The following is a 12,500-nucleotide window of genomic DNA, read 5'->3' on the forward strand; positions in this document are numbered from 1 at the left end:
CAAAGGAGACAAACAAGTAAACACTCGTCCTATTGTCTATGTGTGGATGCGTGTTCGCTGTGGAAGAGGACCTAAGGTCAAGGACGGGGAGGATAACCCGTGTCCGGGGTCAAGGATGACAAATCACAAGACCCCCTCGCCACCAAATACATGTATTATAGTCTATTTCAGTGAAGGAGGGCTCAAGAGAGCGCCTTAAAGGGACAGTACGCTATTTTAATTGAGCTACTTATCAATGTTCAGTGTGGAAGAGGATCTACGGTCAAGGACGGGGAGAACAACCCGTGTCTTTGGTCAAGGGTCAAGGATGACAAATCATCTCCATCAAATACAGTGAAGGAGGGCTTGAAAGACCGCCTTAAAGGGACAGTACGGATTATTTAAAGCTATTTTAATTGAGCTACTTATCAATGTTCAGTGTGGAAGAGGACCTAAGGTCAAGGACGGGGAGAACAACCCGTGTCTTTGGTCAAGGGTCAAGGATGACAAATCATCTCCATCAAATACAGTGAAGGAGGGCTTGAAAGACCGCCTTAAAGGGACAGTACGGATTATTTAAAGCTATTTTAATTGAGCTACTTATCAATGTTCAGTGTGGAAGAGGATCTAAGGTCAAGGACGGGGAGAACAACCCGTGTCTTTGGTCAAGGGTCAAGGATGATAAATCATCTCCATCAAATACAGTGAAGGAGGGCTTAAGAGAGCGCCTTAAAGGGACAGTACGCTATTTTAATTGAGCTACTTATCAATGTTCAGTGTGGAAGAGGATCTACGGTCAAGGACGGGGAGAACAACCCGTGTCTTTGGTCAAGGGTTAAATACAGTGAAGGAGGGCTTAAAAGACCGCCTTAAAGGGACAGTACGGATTATTTGAAGCTATTTTAATTGAGGTACTTATCAATGTTCAATGTGTATTACGATGGATTCCGGAGAAGCAGACAGCGAAGCAATGTACTGCTGCACCAACAAAAAAAAAGCTACTAACATCAGTTTACTTGTACACTATATTTTTGGGAACAAACGCCCGCTGCCATGCATCGACGTCCATGTAAAATCAGTGAATTGCGCGACAGCAGGGGCGACACCTTGTGGCCAAAGAGGAGAAAAGCACCTTGGAGTAGAGAAGGCCCTCCCATCCAAGTCTGAAGAATGCACTCTTCTCGACTATACTTACCACCGCACCCTCCACAGAGTATAGCGTTAAATTGTTTGTTTTTTTTATTAAAAGAAGCTTTTTGGCAGTTTTGTTTATGATTTTTTTTCACTTTGGCGGGCTGAATATTGCCATGGCGAGTTATGGCAATATGGCCGCATTTAGGATACCTGCCTTTGGGCCTGGACCACTCAGGATAGATGACGCACGGTCCAACGGCAAAGCCTTGGAGGACAGTTAAATCAGTCAGCCATGTTGCTTTTAAAGTTTCTATCAGGTTTCTTACACTTCAAGAGACAAACTGGCTTTTTATGGCCAGCACAACGCCAACGCCAGGACGGTAAAGGTACTGCATCCTCGTCTTATTCATGAGAATAACAACAAATTTAATTATTTTTAGCTCCTTTCGCACGAGCCGGTCCGGCTCAAAGTGCTCCGTCACAGACAAATAAAAACAGCAGAAAAACATCAAACATCTGCTCGTTTCTTCGCGGTTCGGGAGCCGAGCCGCATCGCGACCACCTGCGGAGGAGGAGCTTAAGTCAGTCGTTTGTGTGCGTCAACGTACTCGCGGGGCCCTGAGGTCCGGGGTTGCCGGGGGGTCCGGGGAGTCCAGGGTTGCCGGGGCCTCCTTCGAAGCCGTAGCCCGGTATGCCTTGGTTACCTTTCTCTCCCTTTGGGCCGCCGGTCCCGGGAAAACCGGGGGATCCGGAATAACCTGCATGCGGGGACATATTTGGGGTAATCGAATCTGTACTTTGATGTCAAAAACCAACCCGTTGCATCTCGGCGTGTGTATGAGAGCCTATACCGGTGCCAAAACCACCAACTCCTGGTTGGCCCGGTGGTCCTGGGTATCCTGGGAATCCCTGGTCACCGGGGGCCCCGGGGAGGCCATTGTGGCCCGGGACACCTGTTGGTCCTGCAGCCAATCAGAGAAGAGACGCTCAACACTCGACAGCCGCCCTGTGATTGATCCATTGCATTGTGAGACGGGGTTTCGTGGTACCTTGAACAGCGGTGCTTGAACCACTAACGTAGGCAGGAGGTCCTGGGGCTCCGGGCCCGCCTCGTTCTCCCTGTCGGAGACAAAGAAAAACACATGAGCGGGTTAAAGTTAAAAAGGTTAAGTTAAACAAAAGTAAAGAGAAATTTAAAAAAAATTGTCAATACAGGATATGTTTTCATCACAAAGCTAAGTTTTCATCTAATTTCCTTTTTTTAATTTAAATAAAATATTATAATAATAATAATAATAAATAAAATAATTATTAAAGAAACACTGGCGCCATCTGCTGGTGAGAAAAGAGTATCGCAAGACAAATATAAAGATAAATTCTTTTTTTTGTCAATACAGGATATCTGTTTTCATCACAAAGCTACGTTTTCATCTAATTTCCTTCTTTTATTTAAAATAAAATACATAATTATAATAATAAATAAAATAAATATTAAAGAAACACTGCTGGTGAGAAAAGGGTATCGCAAGACAAATAAAGTTAATTCTAAGCAGGTTTTAAGTAAAGAAGTTGAGATTATTATTTCAAATAATAATTGAGGATAAAAGTAAGATGGAGGAGCTTCTTGGAGCTGAAAGAAAGTAATAATAGAGCTCCAGGGGACACGTCAAGATACAAAGGGTTCTAAGTTTTATTGTTATAAGTTTAATTGTTCTAAGTTTTAATTGTTATAAGTTTAATTGGCAGCGACATTTTAAAATTGCAGCTTGATTTTACGAAGTTGCATTTTGCACACTATCAAGGTTCGTGCATTAAATATCGTCTGCAGTTTCATATGCAGCGTGGAGTTGGGACACAGTAACACACTCGACGTCAACACACACACACGCACACACACACACACACACACACACACACACACACACACACACACACACACACACACACTCGTGTTACCTTTGGTCCCGGGTATCCTGGATTCCCTGCGTAACCGGGAGTGCCCATTAATCCCTGTCGGGACAAAACAAACAAAAACGGTTCAGTCCTACGATTCTATTGTCGTTGTTGTTTATTTGTTGACTGTACTGTTATTCATCATTTAATGGCTCTGTGTGTGTGTTTGCTTCTACTTTGCTACATTTCAGAGACAAATAGATACATTTTACTACAGTCACCAGACAGCTTCAGCTACTAGTATACTAGTAATATATTAATAATTAATAAACACTTCTGCTACTTAAGTGCATTTGACTGATAATTCATTAATACTCCTACTTATATAAAACATGGAATTTAGGAATTTTGCATGTTTTACATGACACAAAAAAAATATATTTGAATTCAGTAACCCAGAGTTTAATTAATTAATTAATTAATTAATTAATTAATTAAAGCTTCATCTGCGATTTAACTGGTCCTGTAGAAAGTTTCTAATTACTTTAAACAGCTGTGTCTTGTTACATGAACTGACAGCTAATAGTCATCAGCCAATCAGAAAGGAGTATTCCCTCTATAAATAGCTCACAGCATTAACTTCTCGGTTCGTGTATATATATATTTTCTTTAAAATAACCGTTTTATAAAATCCCACCTGTTGTCCTAGAGCTCCGGGAGGTCCGTTGAAACCAGGAAGACCCTGCCGGGTGAAACCAAAGACGACATCCACCACAGAAGAAGAGGGAAAGGAAAGGTGAGACGCCATATTTGACAAAAGACGCAACATTTCTTTTCGACTTCTAACGCGGCTCTCACTCTCGCCCCGGGGTATCCAGGGATGCCCTTCTCTCCAAATTCGCCGGGATAGCCGAAAGATCCCTGGAAGAAAAAAAAGATGGCGTCGTATTCATAAAAAGGGGGAATATTCCTCCCGTTGAGACGCATGTTTTCTGGGAGGAGGAGAAGAAGAAGAAGAAGAAGAAGAAGAAGAGGCTCTTACTGGTCTCCCAACAGCGCCAGTGAACCCTCTGGTCCCCCTCAGGCCCGGTTCCCCCTGTGAGGAAAGACAATTAGTGAACATGAGGACAGCGTCATGTTGGATTTAAACTGTGAAACAGGAAGAAAACAACAACAACAACAACACCCGGATAATATCAGAATGTATTCCTTTTTGTCTTTTTCCCCAAAACTGGCTTTGAGGGTGATGGGAATATAATGTGGCTCAAGAGGATGCGTGAGGGTCTGCACCACGCCATTGCTCAATGGCCGGCCACGTCGCCACGGATACCGTAACCAAGGGGAAGAGGGGGCTGTTTATAACAGGGCGGCAGGTAGGGAAGGGGGCGGGACAACGGGCAGAGTTTTTGGGGAAGTTGAGGGGGGGGATTTTCTTTTTACCACTTTTATGGCGAAACCCCACCCTGTGTATGTGTGTGTGTGTGTGTGTGTGTGTTACCTTATCTCCTTTGTAGATGGTGAGAGTTTGTTCGCTTCTTAGCGACCCGTCGCCGGGGGTACCGCTGGGTCCGGGAAGACCCACGTCGCCCTGGAGTCCGGAATACACACGACACACCGTTAGCCAATCAGGGGGAAGGGGGAGGAGACACAGGAAGAGGAAGGAGGACATGACGGGAGAGAGATGATTGGATGAGGAAAGGGGCGCGAAGAAAAACATTTTCAAAAATAAATTTCACTCAGCAACACGACCTACTTCCTGCTGCCTGTTTTTTTGTGCTAAGCTACGCTAACGCACACCTGGAAAGACCAAACCTGATCATCAGACTTTAACGAGCTAAACGTTGGTCTCTCTTTATTTCCTGTATTATTAATTAACCATTTACACGAACAATGAATTATAAAAGGTTGTCACTTAGAATACTCAACAGGCAGTTAATAGAGAGTGTGTGTGTGTGTGTGTGTGTGTGTGTGTGTGTGTGTGTGTGTGATGTCTTCAGCGTACCTTGTCTCCTTTCTCTCCTACATATCCGTCACTCTGGCTCCCCTAAAAGACAACAAGGTTTAACGAAACACACTCGGAGGAAGAAAAGCAACGACCTTTAAAGGATGAAATTAAACCTTATTGAATATATTATAATAAAATAAATCTATGTACTCTATTATTTTACTTACCATTGGTCCTGGAGGGCCGGGAGGACCGGGCGGGCCCTGGAGACAGACCACAAAAACAGGCTCAGTTAATAAAGTTTACGACTAAAATCAGAAATAATATTCACAAACGCTTCAAGGGAAATAAAATAATATATATATATATAAGATTTAATATAAGATTTAATGGTGGTTAAAATAAGATAAATCATCCATAATAAAAAAATGTAACTTTAGAACATTTCAATCTATATATTCATCAACTTAATAATTATTTTTTTATCTTGAAATAAAATATCCAAAAATAAAAATACTCCTTCATCAAATGATATCATCTGAAACCTTTATGAATTAATTAACACTACTTAATGTAATAATTAAGTACGTTGTGGGATTAAATTTCAACTCACTTACTTTATTGTAAATAATAGTAAATCATAAATAAAGTAATCCTGGAGTTTCTATATGAACCATCATTAAGAGCACAATGTGTTTAACTGGTTAAATGAAAGTGACATTAAGAGGCGGAGCCTGAGGAAGGGAAACGAGATGATTTAACGTACGGAGAACCCTTCGGGCCCCCTCGGACCCAGAGAACCCGATGGACCACCGGGACCTGCGATACCCTGCAGAGAGAAAACCCAACCGGGTCAGAACGTTGCATTTAAAGTGCACAGCATTTATAGATTATTTAATCTATTTACAGAAAACTAGTAGGTAACTCTTACAGGTTGACCGCTGGCTCCTTGCGAACCCGGGTAACTCTAAAGAAAGGACAAAAAAATTTAAATAAATAAACTTAATTTCTTTATTTTTAATAAAAGAAAACTTTAAATCATTTGTATCAACATTTTAAATGTAGATGAACACATATATACAATCATGCTGAGAATAAACCCTCTTTATTAGGGTTTAGTACACAGATGAGACGCAGGATGCCACTTTGTTGTTGCTGTAGCACCACCTGGTGGCCGCGGACAGCGCTGCAGGCTCAGCGCTGATTAAGGTCATTGTTTTCAAAAAGGACAGAAGTAAGAAACCGGAAAACAATCTTAAAATATTATAGTTCTAAATATTAAACGTTTAATAAAAAGGTGAAAGGTAGAAGAAGAAGAAGAAGAAGAAGAAGAAGAAGAAGAAGAAGAAGAAGGAGAAGAAGGAGAAAAACATAAAGAACGAGAGGAACAACACCAACAACAACAAGATGAACAACTCTAAGAAGAAGAAGTAAAACATGAAGTAGAAGAAGAAAAAAAACACGAAGAAGAAAAACATAAAGAAGAAGAAGAACAACAACAACAAGATGAAAAACTCGAAGAAACAGAAGAAGAAGGAGAAGAAGAAGAAGAAGAAAAAGAAGAAGAAACAGGAGAAGAAGGAGGAGGAGAAGAAGACCTTACCGACAGACCACCGTTACCGGAGATGAACCGAGGTTCTCCTTTCTGGCCCTTCGGCCCGTACGGTCCCTGTTGGAGTAAAAAGACGCCGTCCCTTTAATAATAATCAATAATCAATAATCAACGAAGACTTCAAACTTCCACAAACGCGTGAAGAAATAAACAAGAGAAGTTTTTCGTCCTCACGGCGAATCCAGGTAGTCCGGGTCCTCCGGTCCCGTATCCGGGCGCCCCGGGTTCTCCTCGGGTCCCGTTGCACCCGTCCAGTCCCGACGGTCCTCGTCCTCCGTCCTGACCCGGGTGACCCTGCAGAGAGACAGATCTTTATTTATATTTCTTTATCTTCATTTTATGCACAATAAAGCTTTATTTATTTAAAGATTAAAAGTAATAAATTAATTGAAATTAAACAGCAGCAGATATTTAAATACGTTGCGTAACATCAATGTTTAGTTGTGTGGCAAAGATATTTATTTTTTAACGTTAATTTCTTCAATATTTTTTACATTTCTGTACCAGAAAACACTGATTTAGCTTTATAAAAATGAAAAATAAAAACTATGACTATAACTACACGATGATCAGGAATATTTGTGTATTTAAGTGTACTTACAGGTACTCCGTCTGTTCCTTGGAACCCCGGTACTCCCATCGGCCCCTGTGTGAGCAGATAAAACCATAATTAATAATCAGCTACAACAGCGACACCTGGTGGCGGAAACGCGCCACTGCGATTTAATTCATCAGCTTTAGTCGTGAATTATTTTTTAAATCGATATTTTCAACGCCCACCTTGTCTCCTTTGGGGCCAGATGGTCCTTTCAGTCCATTGTGGCCCTTCTCTCCTTTAGGCCCCGAGGGGCCCAGACCCCCACGGGGGCCCTCCGGTCCGCTCTGACCCACCTCACCGAGGGTCCCCGGACGACCCTGAGAGGAGAGGGGAGGCGGTCGGTCACCAAGGGACAACAGACAATCGGTAAAATGCGCGAATGTCAAACAGACGAACGGCAATCATTTTATTTATTTATTATTTACGGCTTATTAAAATGTCCGAAGGGAGGCGTCTTTTATTTAAATAGACAAATATCTCCTGTGAAGGATCCATAACTGAATGCTGGTGTATAAATAAATAATAAATATACAATATAACACTTCATAGGAGACGTTATCCTTGTTGTAAATACTGTATTTAATTAACATACACTTACTGTTTATAAAAAAATATAAAAACACACTTATATATTATTTCTATATATTTTTCTTTTAGATGTTATTATTATGTTTATTTATTTATTATTATGTTTATTTATTTAAAACATTTTTGGATATAAATTATGTCTTCATAGGAGACGTTATCCTTGTTGGAAATACTGTATTTAATTAACATACACTTAAAATGACTAATATAAAAAAAATATAAAAACACTCTAATATATTATTTCTATATATTCTTCTTTTAGATGTTATTATTATGTTTATTTATTGCTTATAGATGATAAAAAAGATGTCCGGGGTCAACGCAAAGTCCTTTAAAGGTGTACAATAGACACACACACACACACACACACAGAGGATGACTCACACCCTTCATTACACACAAGGTAAAGGTTCACACACCCCTCCATTACGAAAAGGAAGGTAAATCCCTCCCCCACCTGGTCCTGTTCGTATATAACAAACATGCAACTGTGATCCAACCATCAAAGCTACGAACCGCGTTTAGCGCTTGTTTTACCCTGCGGGGAGCGCCAGCTGGGTGGAGTTAATAAATGACATGAATACCCTCTTGTGTAAAACTTTACGTTCTTTTTAAAAATACGAGGACACGATAAAGTGACTCGTGGAGCTGCTTTAGAAATAACATGCTAGCTGTTTCCACTCGTTATGCTAAACTAAGCTAACCTAAGCTAACGCAGCTTCATATAAAAAATGGACGAGAGTGGCATCGATCTCTATCATAGTGTCTGAGAAGAGGGTGAAAAGGGACTTAAAAAATATATAAATATATTTTTTTCAATCAACCAATTAGGGGAAAGGAAAAAAAAACATCCAACAGTTACAAAGACTGTGAAACCCTCTGGTGCAAACTAATAAAAGTAATTGTTTTGTGTATCGGGTGTAACGCCAAGTACAAGTTTTTAAAGGGACAATGATCCTGGATCAGCCTTAGGGGGGGTGGGGGGGGGGGGCAGGTATCAGTAATGACAGGGCTGTAACGCTGTCTGGCTCGCAGCTCGCGCTCACACCTGGTTTCATTATCCGTGGGGGTCCGTGCACTTTCTCTCACGCCTTCCTTCCTTCTCATCCTCCATCGCTGTAAAACAATATCGTTCGGAGGAGGATTTCTTTTCTAGTCTTTCTAGTATCTTAAAAGAGCTGATAAATGTAATAAACAGCTACTAACATCTAATCTTCAGAGAGTGTCTTTTCACGGTCAGCTGGAGGAGAGCGTCTCTGTTTATTCCCTAACATGGCGTGGCATTCACGAATGTGAGATCACAGAGTGGAGATGAAAGTAAAAAGGATGAAAGGGAACTAAAAAGAGGAGGGGAAAACCAGTAAAGACCCAAAAAAGAGCGGTGTTAGAGCCTCATATTTAGCTTGCAGCATGAACATGACCACTAGGTGGCGATCTACCGTCCCACACTGGGACAACAACCCTCAGAGAATTTAATAATTTAATAATCTGTGCTAATCCTTAAAATGTGCATTGAACCCTGCGGAATAACTTAAAATCGATCTTAATCAAATCATAATCCCCGAAAAGTAAAAGAATGTCTCTCTGCATATAGCCGTGGAGCTTTTAAAGGTCCAGCGTGTAGGGGGATCTGGCGCCATCTGGTGGCGAGGCTGCAGATTACAACCGACTGAAACTTCTACCTGTGTGTGCCAGTTTTGTCCATTCCGAGCCACCGTAGGAACACCTATCCATATGTAGATGTAGACGGCTCATTCTAAGGTCACGAAAACAACACGTGATTATTAAACAAAGCATACTTTTAATATTATATTCAATATAGTTCCCCCTAAATGCTAATCACTCCTAATTTGTATAAAGTTACATTTGAGTTAACGCTCAAATTAAAAAATGGCTTCTTTAATCCACATCTGGGGTTTTGCAAACATTGTACAAATAAAGCATTTTTTTTCTTTTTAAAGACACATTTGAGCCTCCGTCTCCCCCCCTACAGTCAACCCCTCGCCAGTTGGCATCGCCGTCTGTTTTCATGCCAGCCCGCCCGGGGTCCTGCGCCCCGGCCCTCCCCGACCTTCCAGCCTCATCACCTTCCAGCAGACTGGTCAGTTTGTAGGCCCAAATCCCCTCCAGCACAAAGGGCACAATGGGGCCCATTCGGGGCCGCTAAGCTCTCTGGACTTACCGCTCCCGTCGGGCCGACCTCACTTCCTGATCGGTGGAGGGGGGGGGGGAGTGCTTGGACAGACAGATTCTAGCCGCTATGCGTGTGAAAACCAGCGTGTGTGTGTGTGTTTGTGTTTGTTGTCTACCGACGCGCACACGCCCACGAACCCAGCGAACGCACACACACACACACACACCCTCGGAGGGTTTATCGGGGACGCATTGTTTTGAGCTACGAGTGTGCGGGGGAGGAGGGGGGGAAGATTTTAGCTGTCACACCGCATGCTCACTGGGCGACGGTGATGGGTGCAACGCGGGGAATGGGTGGGGGGGCAAATGTTGGGCTTTTGGGTGCGAGTTTAATCGGCGGGGGCAAGTTTGATAACCTGATTACAAGGTCGGGCAGAACCTCAAAAAGGCAAGAAGAATGTGGTCAAGAGGGACGGGACTTTTGATGCTGTGGAAGATGAAACAAGTGAGAGCACTAAAAAGTCAGCAGCTCCCACACTCAACTACACACACACACACACACACACACACGAGAAAAAGGGGGAATCCTCTCTAGGTGGGAAAGTTTAGGTTGCGTCGTCCTTTTTTCCCACCGGCGAACCAAAACACCTCATCCTTATCTCAGACATGTCTGTCCTGCTCGGGATGAGAGAGAGAGAGAGAGAGAGAGAGAGAGAGAGAGAGAGAGAGAGAGGGAGAGAGAGAGAGAGAGAGAGAGAGGGAGAGAGAGAGAGAGAGAGAGAGAGGGAGAGAGAGAGAGAGAGAGAGGGAGAGAGAGAGGGACGGCTGTGCTGTTTCCATCGAGTGGCAGGACTTATATTCTGCAGAGAGAATCAAGGCCACAGAGAGCAAAATGTGAATAAGAAAACAAGGTTTAGAGGGTTGAATGTCAATGAATTGGACACGTCGGGCCTCCCAGTTGTCCTCCAAGTCCTCCCAGTAGTCCTCCCAGTAGTCCTCCCAGTAGGCCTCCCAGTAGTCCTCCCAGTCCTCCCAGTAGGCCTCCCAGTAGGCCTCTCTTCAGACTCATTCCCACCCCTCCTCAGACTCATCTGTTTGTAGAAATTGGCCATTAAACAAACAACCTGTTGTCTCTTTTCCATCCAGGTGCTTTCCTCTCCAATAAAAAACCCCATTAGCGGTCAGGGGGTCGAGATGAGCCGTTAAGGTAAAAGCCATAAAAATAAACACAGGATTCTTCAGGGGGGGGGGGGCGACGACCTCTCCGATGTAATTGTCACGTTTGGCTCGTTTTAAAACCTTTAAGACCTTTAAAAGTGATGTACACATAGTAATGTGGTATAAAGTTACATTTCGGATTTAAAAAAAAAAAAAGGTCCTTTTGTGACGGGAACCGGGCTTATTATACCAAACCAGTATTTCTCTTAGAGAAGCAACAGTTTGGAGTGAAAAGGGCAAAAAGAAAAAGAGTAAAAAGAGGGACTAAAGGTATCTGGTGTTGTGACATGAAGACATCCGTTAATATTTAATTAAAGGTATAATTAATTGGTCTTCCAGTAGCTACAGAGCTAGTCACCTGTAAAATGTACTGCTTTTTATTGTATCGTTATTATTCATGTTTTATGATTTATTCAAACGCAAGAAAACTCAAAGAGCACGTTACTCCAACTCCTTTATAACCAAATCGTGGGCAAATATTGACAATCAGCAACTACCGAAAGCAAAAATAAATCTGGGCCGAGAACCTCGTTTAACCTCGTTAGAAGACGAGGAACAAGAAGAAGAAAAACTGCAACGATTTGATTCATCGGGCACGTTTTAAAAATATGTGTGGAGTGAACCTCCTGGTTTGTGTGTGAAGACGAGCTCCAGCCAGCTGTGTTTAGTTAAGTCGGGATTTCAGATTCCTGCAGAGTTTGTTCATACGCATCTGCATATTTTCTGTATCAGTGTGTGTGTGTGTGTGTGTGTGTGTGTGTGTGTGCATCAGCAGTGTGGGAATTCTCCTCTACTACGAGTTCAGAGATAGAAAATACAGCAGCTGTACTTCCTCCTGTTTCTTTTGTTTGTTTTGTATATCTTTATTGATGTTTTGTGTCTTGGTTATATATACATATATATATATTAGTATATCTTTGTTGTTTTGTGTCATTTTTGGTTGTTACGTATCATTTGGTAGATGTTACTGTTTTTGGTTGTTTTGTGTCTCTTTTTGGTTGTTATGTATCTTTTGGTAGATGTTTTGTGTCTCTTTTTGGTTGTTTTGTAACTCTTTGAAGATGTTTTCTTAATGTTTTTGGTTGTTTTGTGTCTCTTTTTGGTTGTTATGTATCTTTTGGTAGATGTTTTGTGTCTCTTTTTGGTTGTTTTGTAACTCTTTGAAGATGTTGTGTTACTGTTTTTGGTTGTTTTGTGTCTCTTTGAAGAGGTTGTGTTACTGTTTTTGGTTGTTTTGTGTCTCTTTAAAGATGTTGTGTTACTGTTTTTGGTTGTTTTGTGTCTCTTTGAAGAGGTTGTGTTACTCTTTTTGGTTGTTTTGTGTCTCTTTTTGGTTGTTTTGTGTCTCTTTAAATATGTTGTGTTACTGTTTTTGGTTGTTTTGTGTCTCTTTTTGGTTG

At 41.9% G+C, this 12,500-nt stretch overlaps 1 protein-coding gene across 2 annotated transcripts in view; it reads right to left on the reverse strand.

The window, feature by feature from the left end:
- The window catches only part of col4a6 (collagen, type IV, alpha 6), an 85,010-nt gene that overhangs the window by 14,641 nt on the left and 57,869 nt on the right, over positions 1–12,500 (reverse strand). Inside the window, exons 5-21 of one of the 2 annotated variants that reach the window (XM_034556738.1) lie at positions 7,344–7,478; positions 7,165–7,209; positions 6,738–6,857; positions 6,555–6,620; positions 5,883–5,918; positions 5,718–5,780; positions 5,179–5,214; positions 5,009–5,050; positions 4,505–4,594; positions 4,049–4,102; positions 3,865–3,927; positions 3,704–3,748; positions 3,070–3,123; positions 2,163–2,232; positions 1,965–2,075; positions 1,722–1,871; positions 1,328–1,378 (exon numbers count right to left, since the gene is read on the reverse strand). In XM_034556738.1, coding sequence (XP_034412629.1) covers positions 1,328–1,378; positions 1,722–1,871; positions 1,965–2,075; positions 2,163–2,232; positions 3,070–3,123; positions 3,704–3,748; positions 3,865–3,927; positions 4,049–4,102; positions 4,505–4,594; positions 5,009–5,050; positions 5,179–5,214; positions 5,718–5,780; positions 5,883–5,918; positions 6,555–6,620; positions 6,738–6,857; positions 7,165–7,209; positions 7,344–7,478 — 1,231 coding nt within the window. The remainder of the gene's footprint in view (positions 1–1,327; positions 1,379–1,721; positions 1,872–1,964; positions 2,076–2,162; positions 2,233–3,069; positions 3,124–3,703; positions 3,749–3,864; positions 3,928–4,048; positions 4,103–4,504; positions 4,595–5,008; positions 5,051–5,178; positions 5,215–5,717; positions 5,781–5,882; positions 5,919–6,554; positions 6,621–6,737; positions 6,858–7,164; positions 7,210–7,343; positions 7,479–12,500) is intronic. The other variant, XM_034556740.1, reaches the window with a different exon arrangement.

This window comes from Cyclopterus lumpus, chromosome 18 (genome assembly GCF_009769545.1).
Source record: "Cyclopterus lumpus isolate fCycLum1 chromosome 18, fCycLum1.pri, whole genome shotgun sequence".
Lineage (NCBI taxonomy): Eukaryota > Metazoa > Chordata > Actinopteri > Perciformes > Cyclopteridae > Cyclopterus > Cyclopterus lumpus.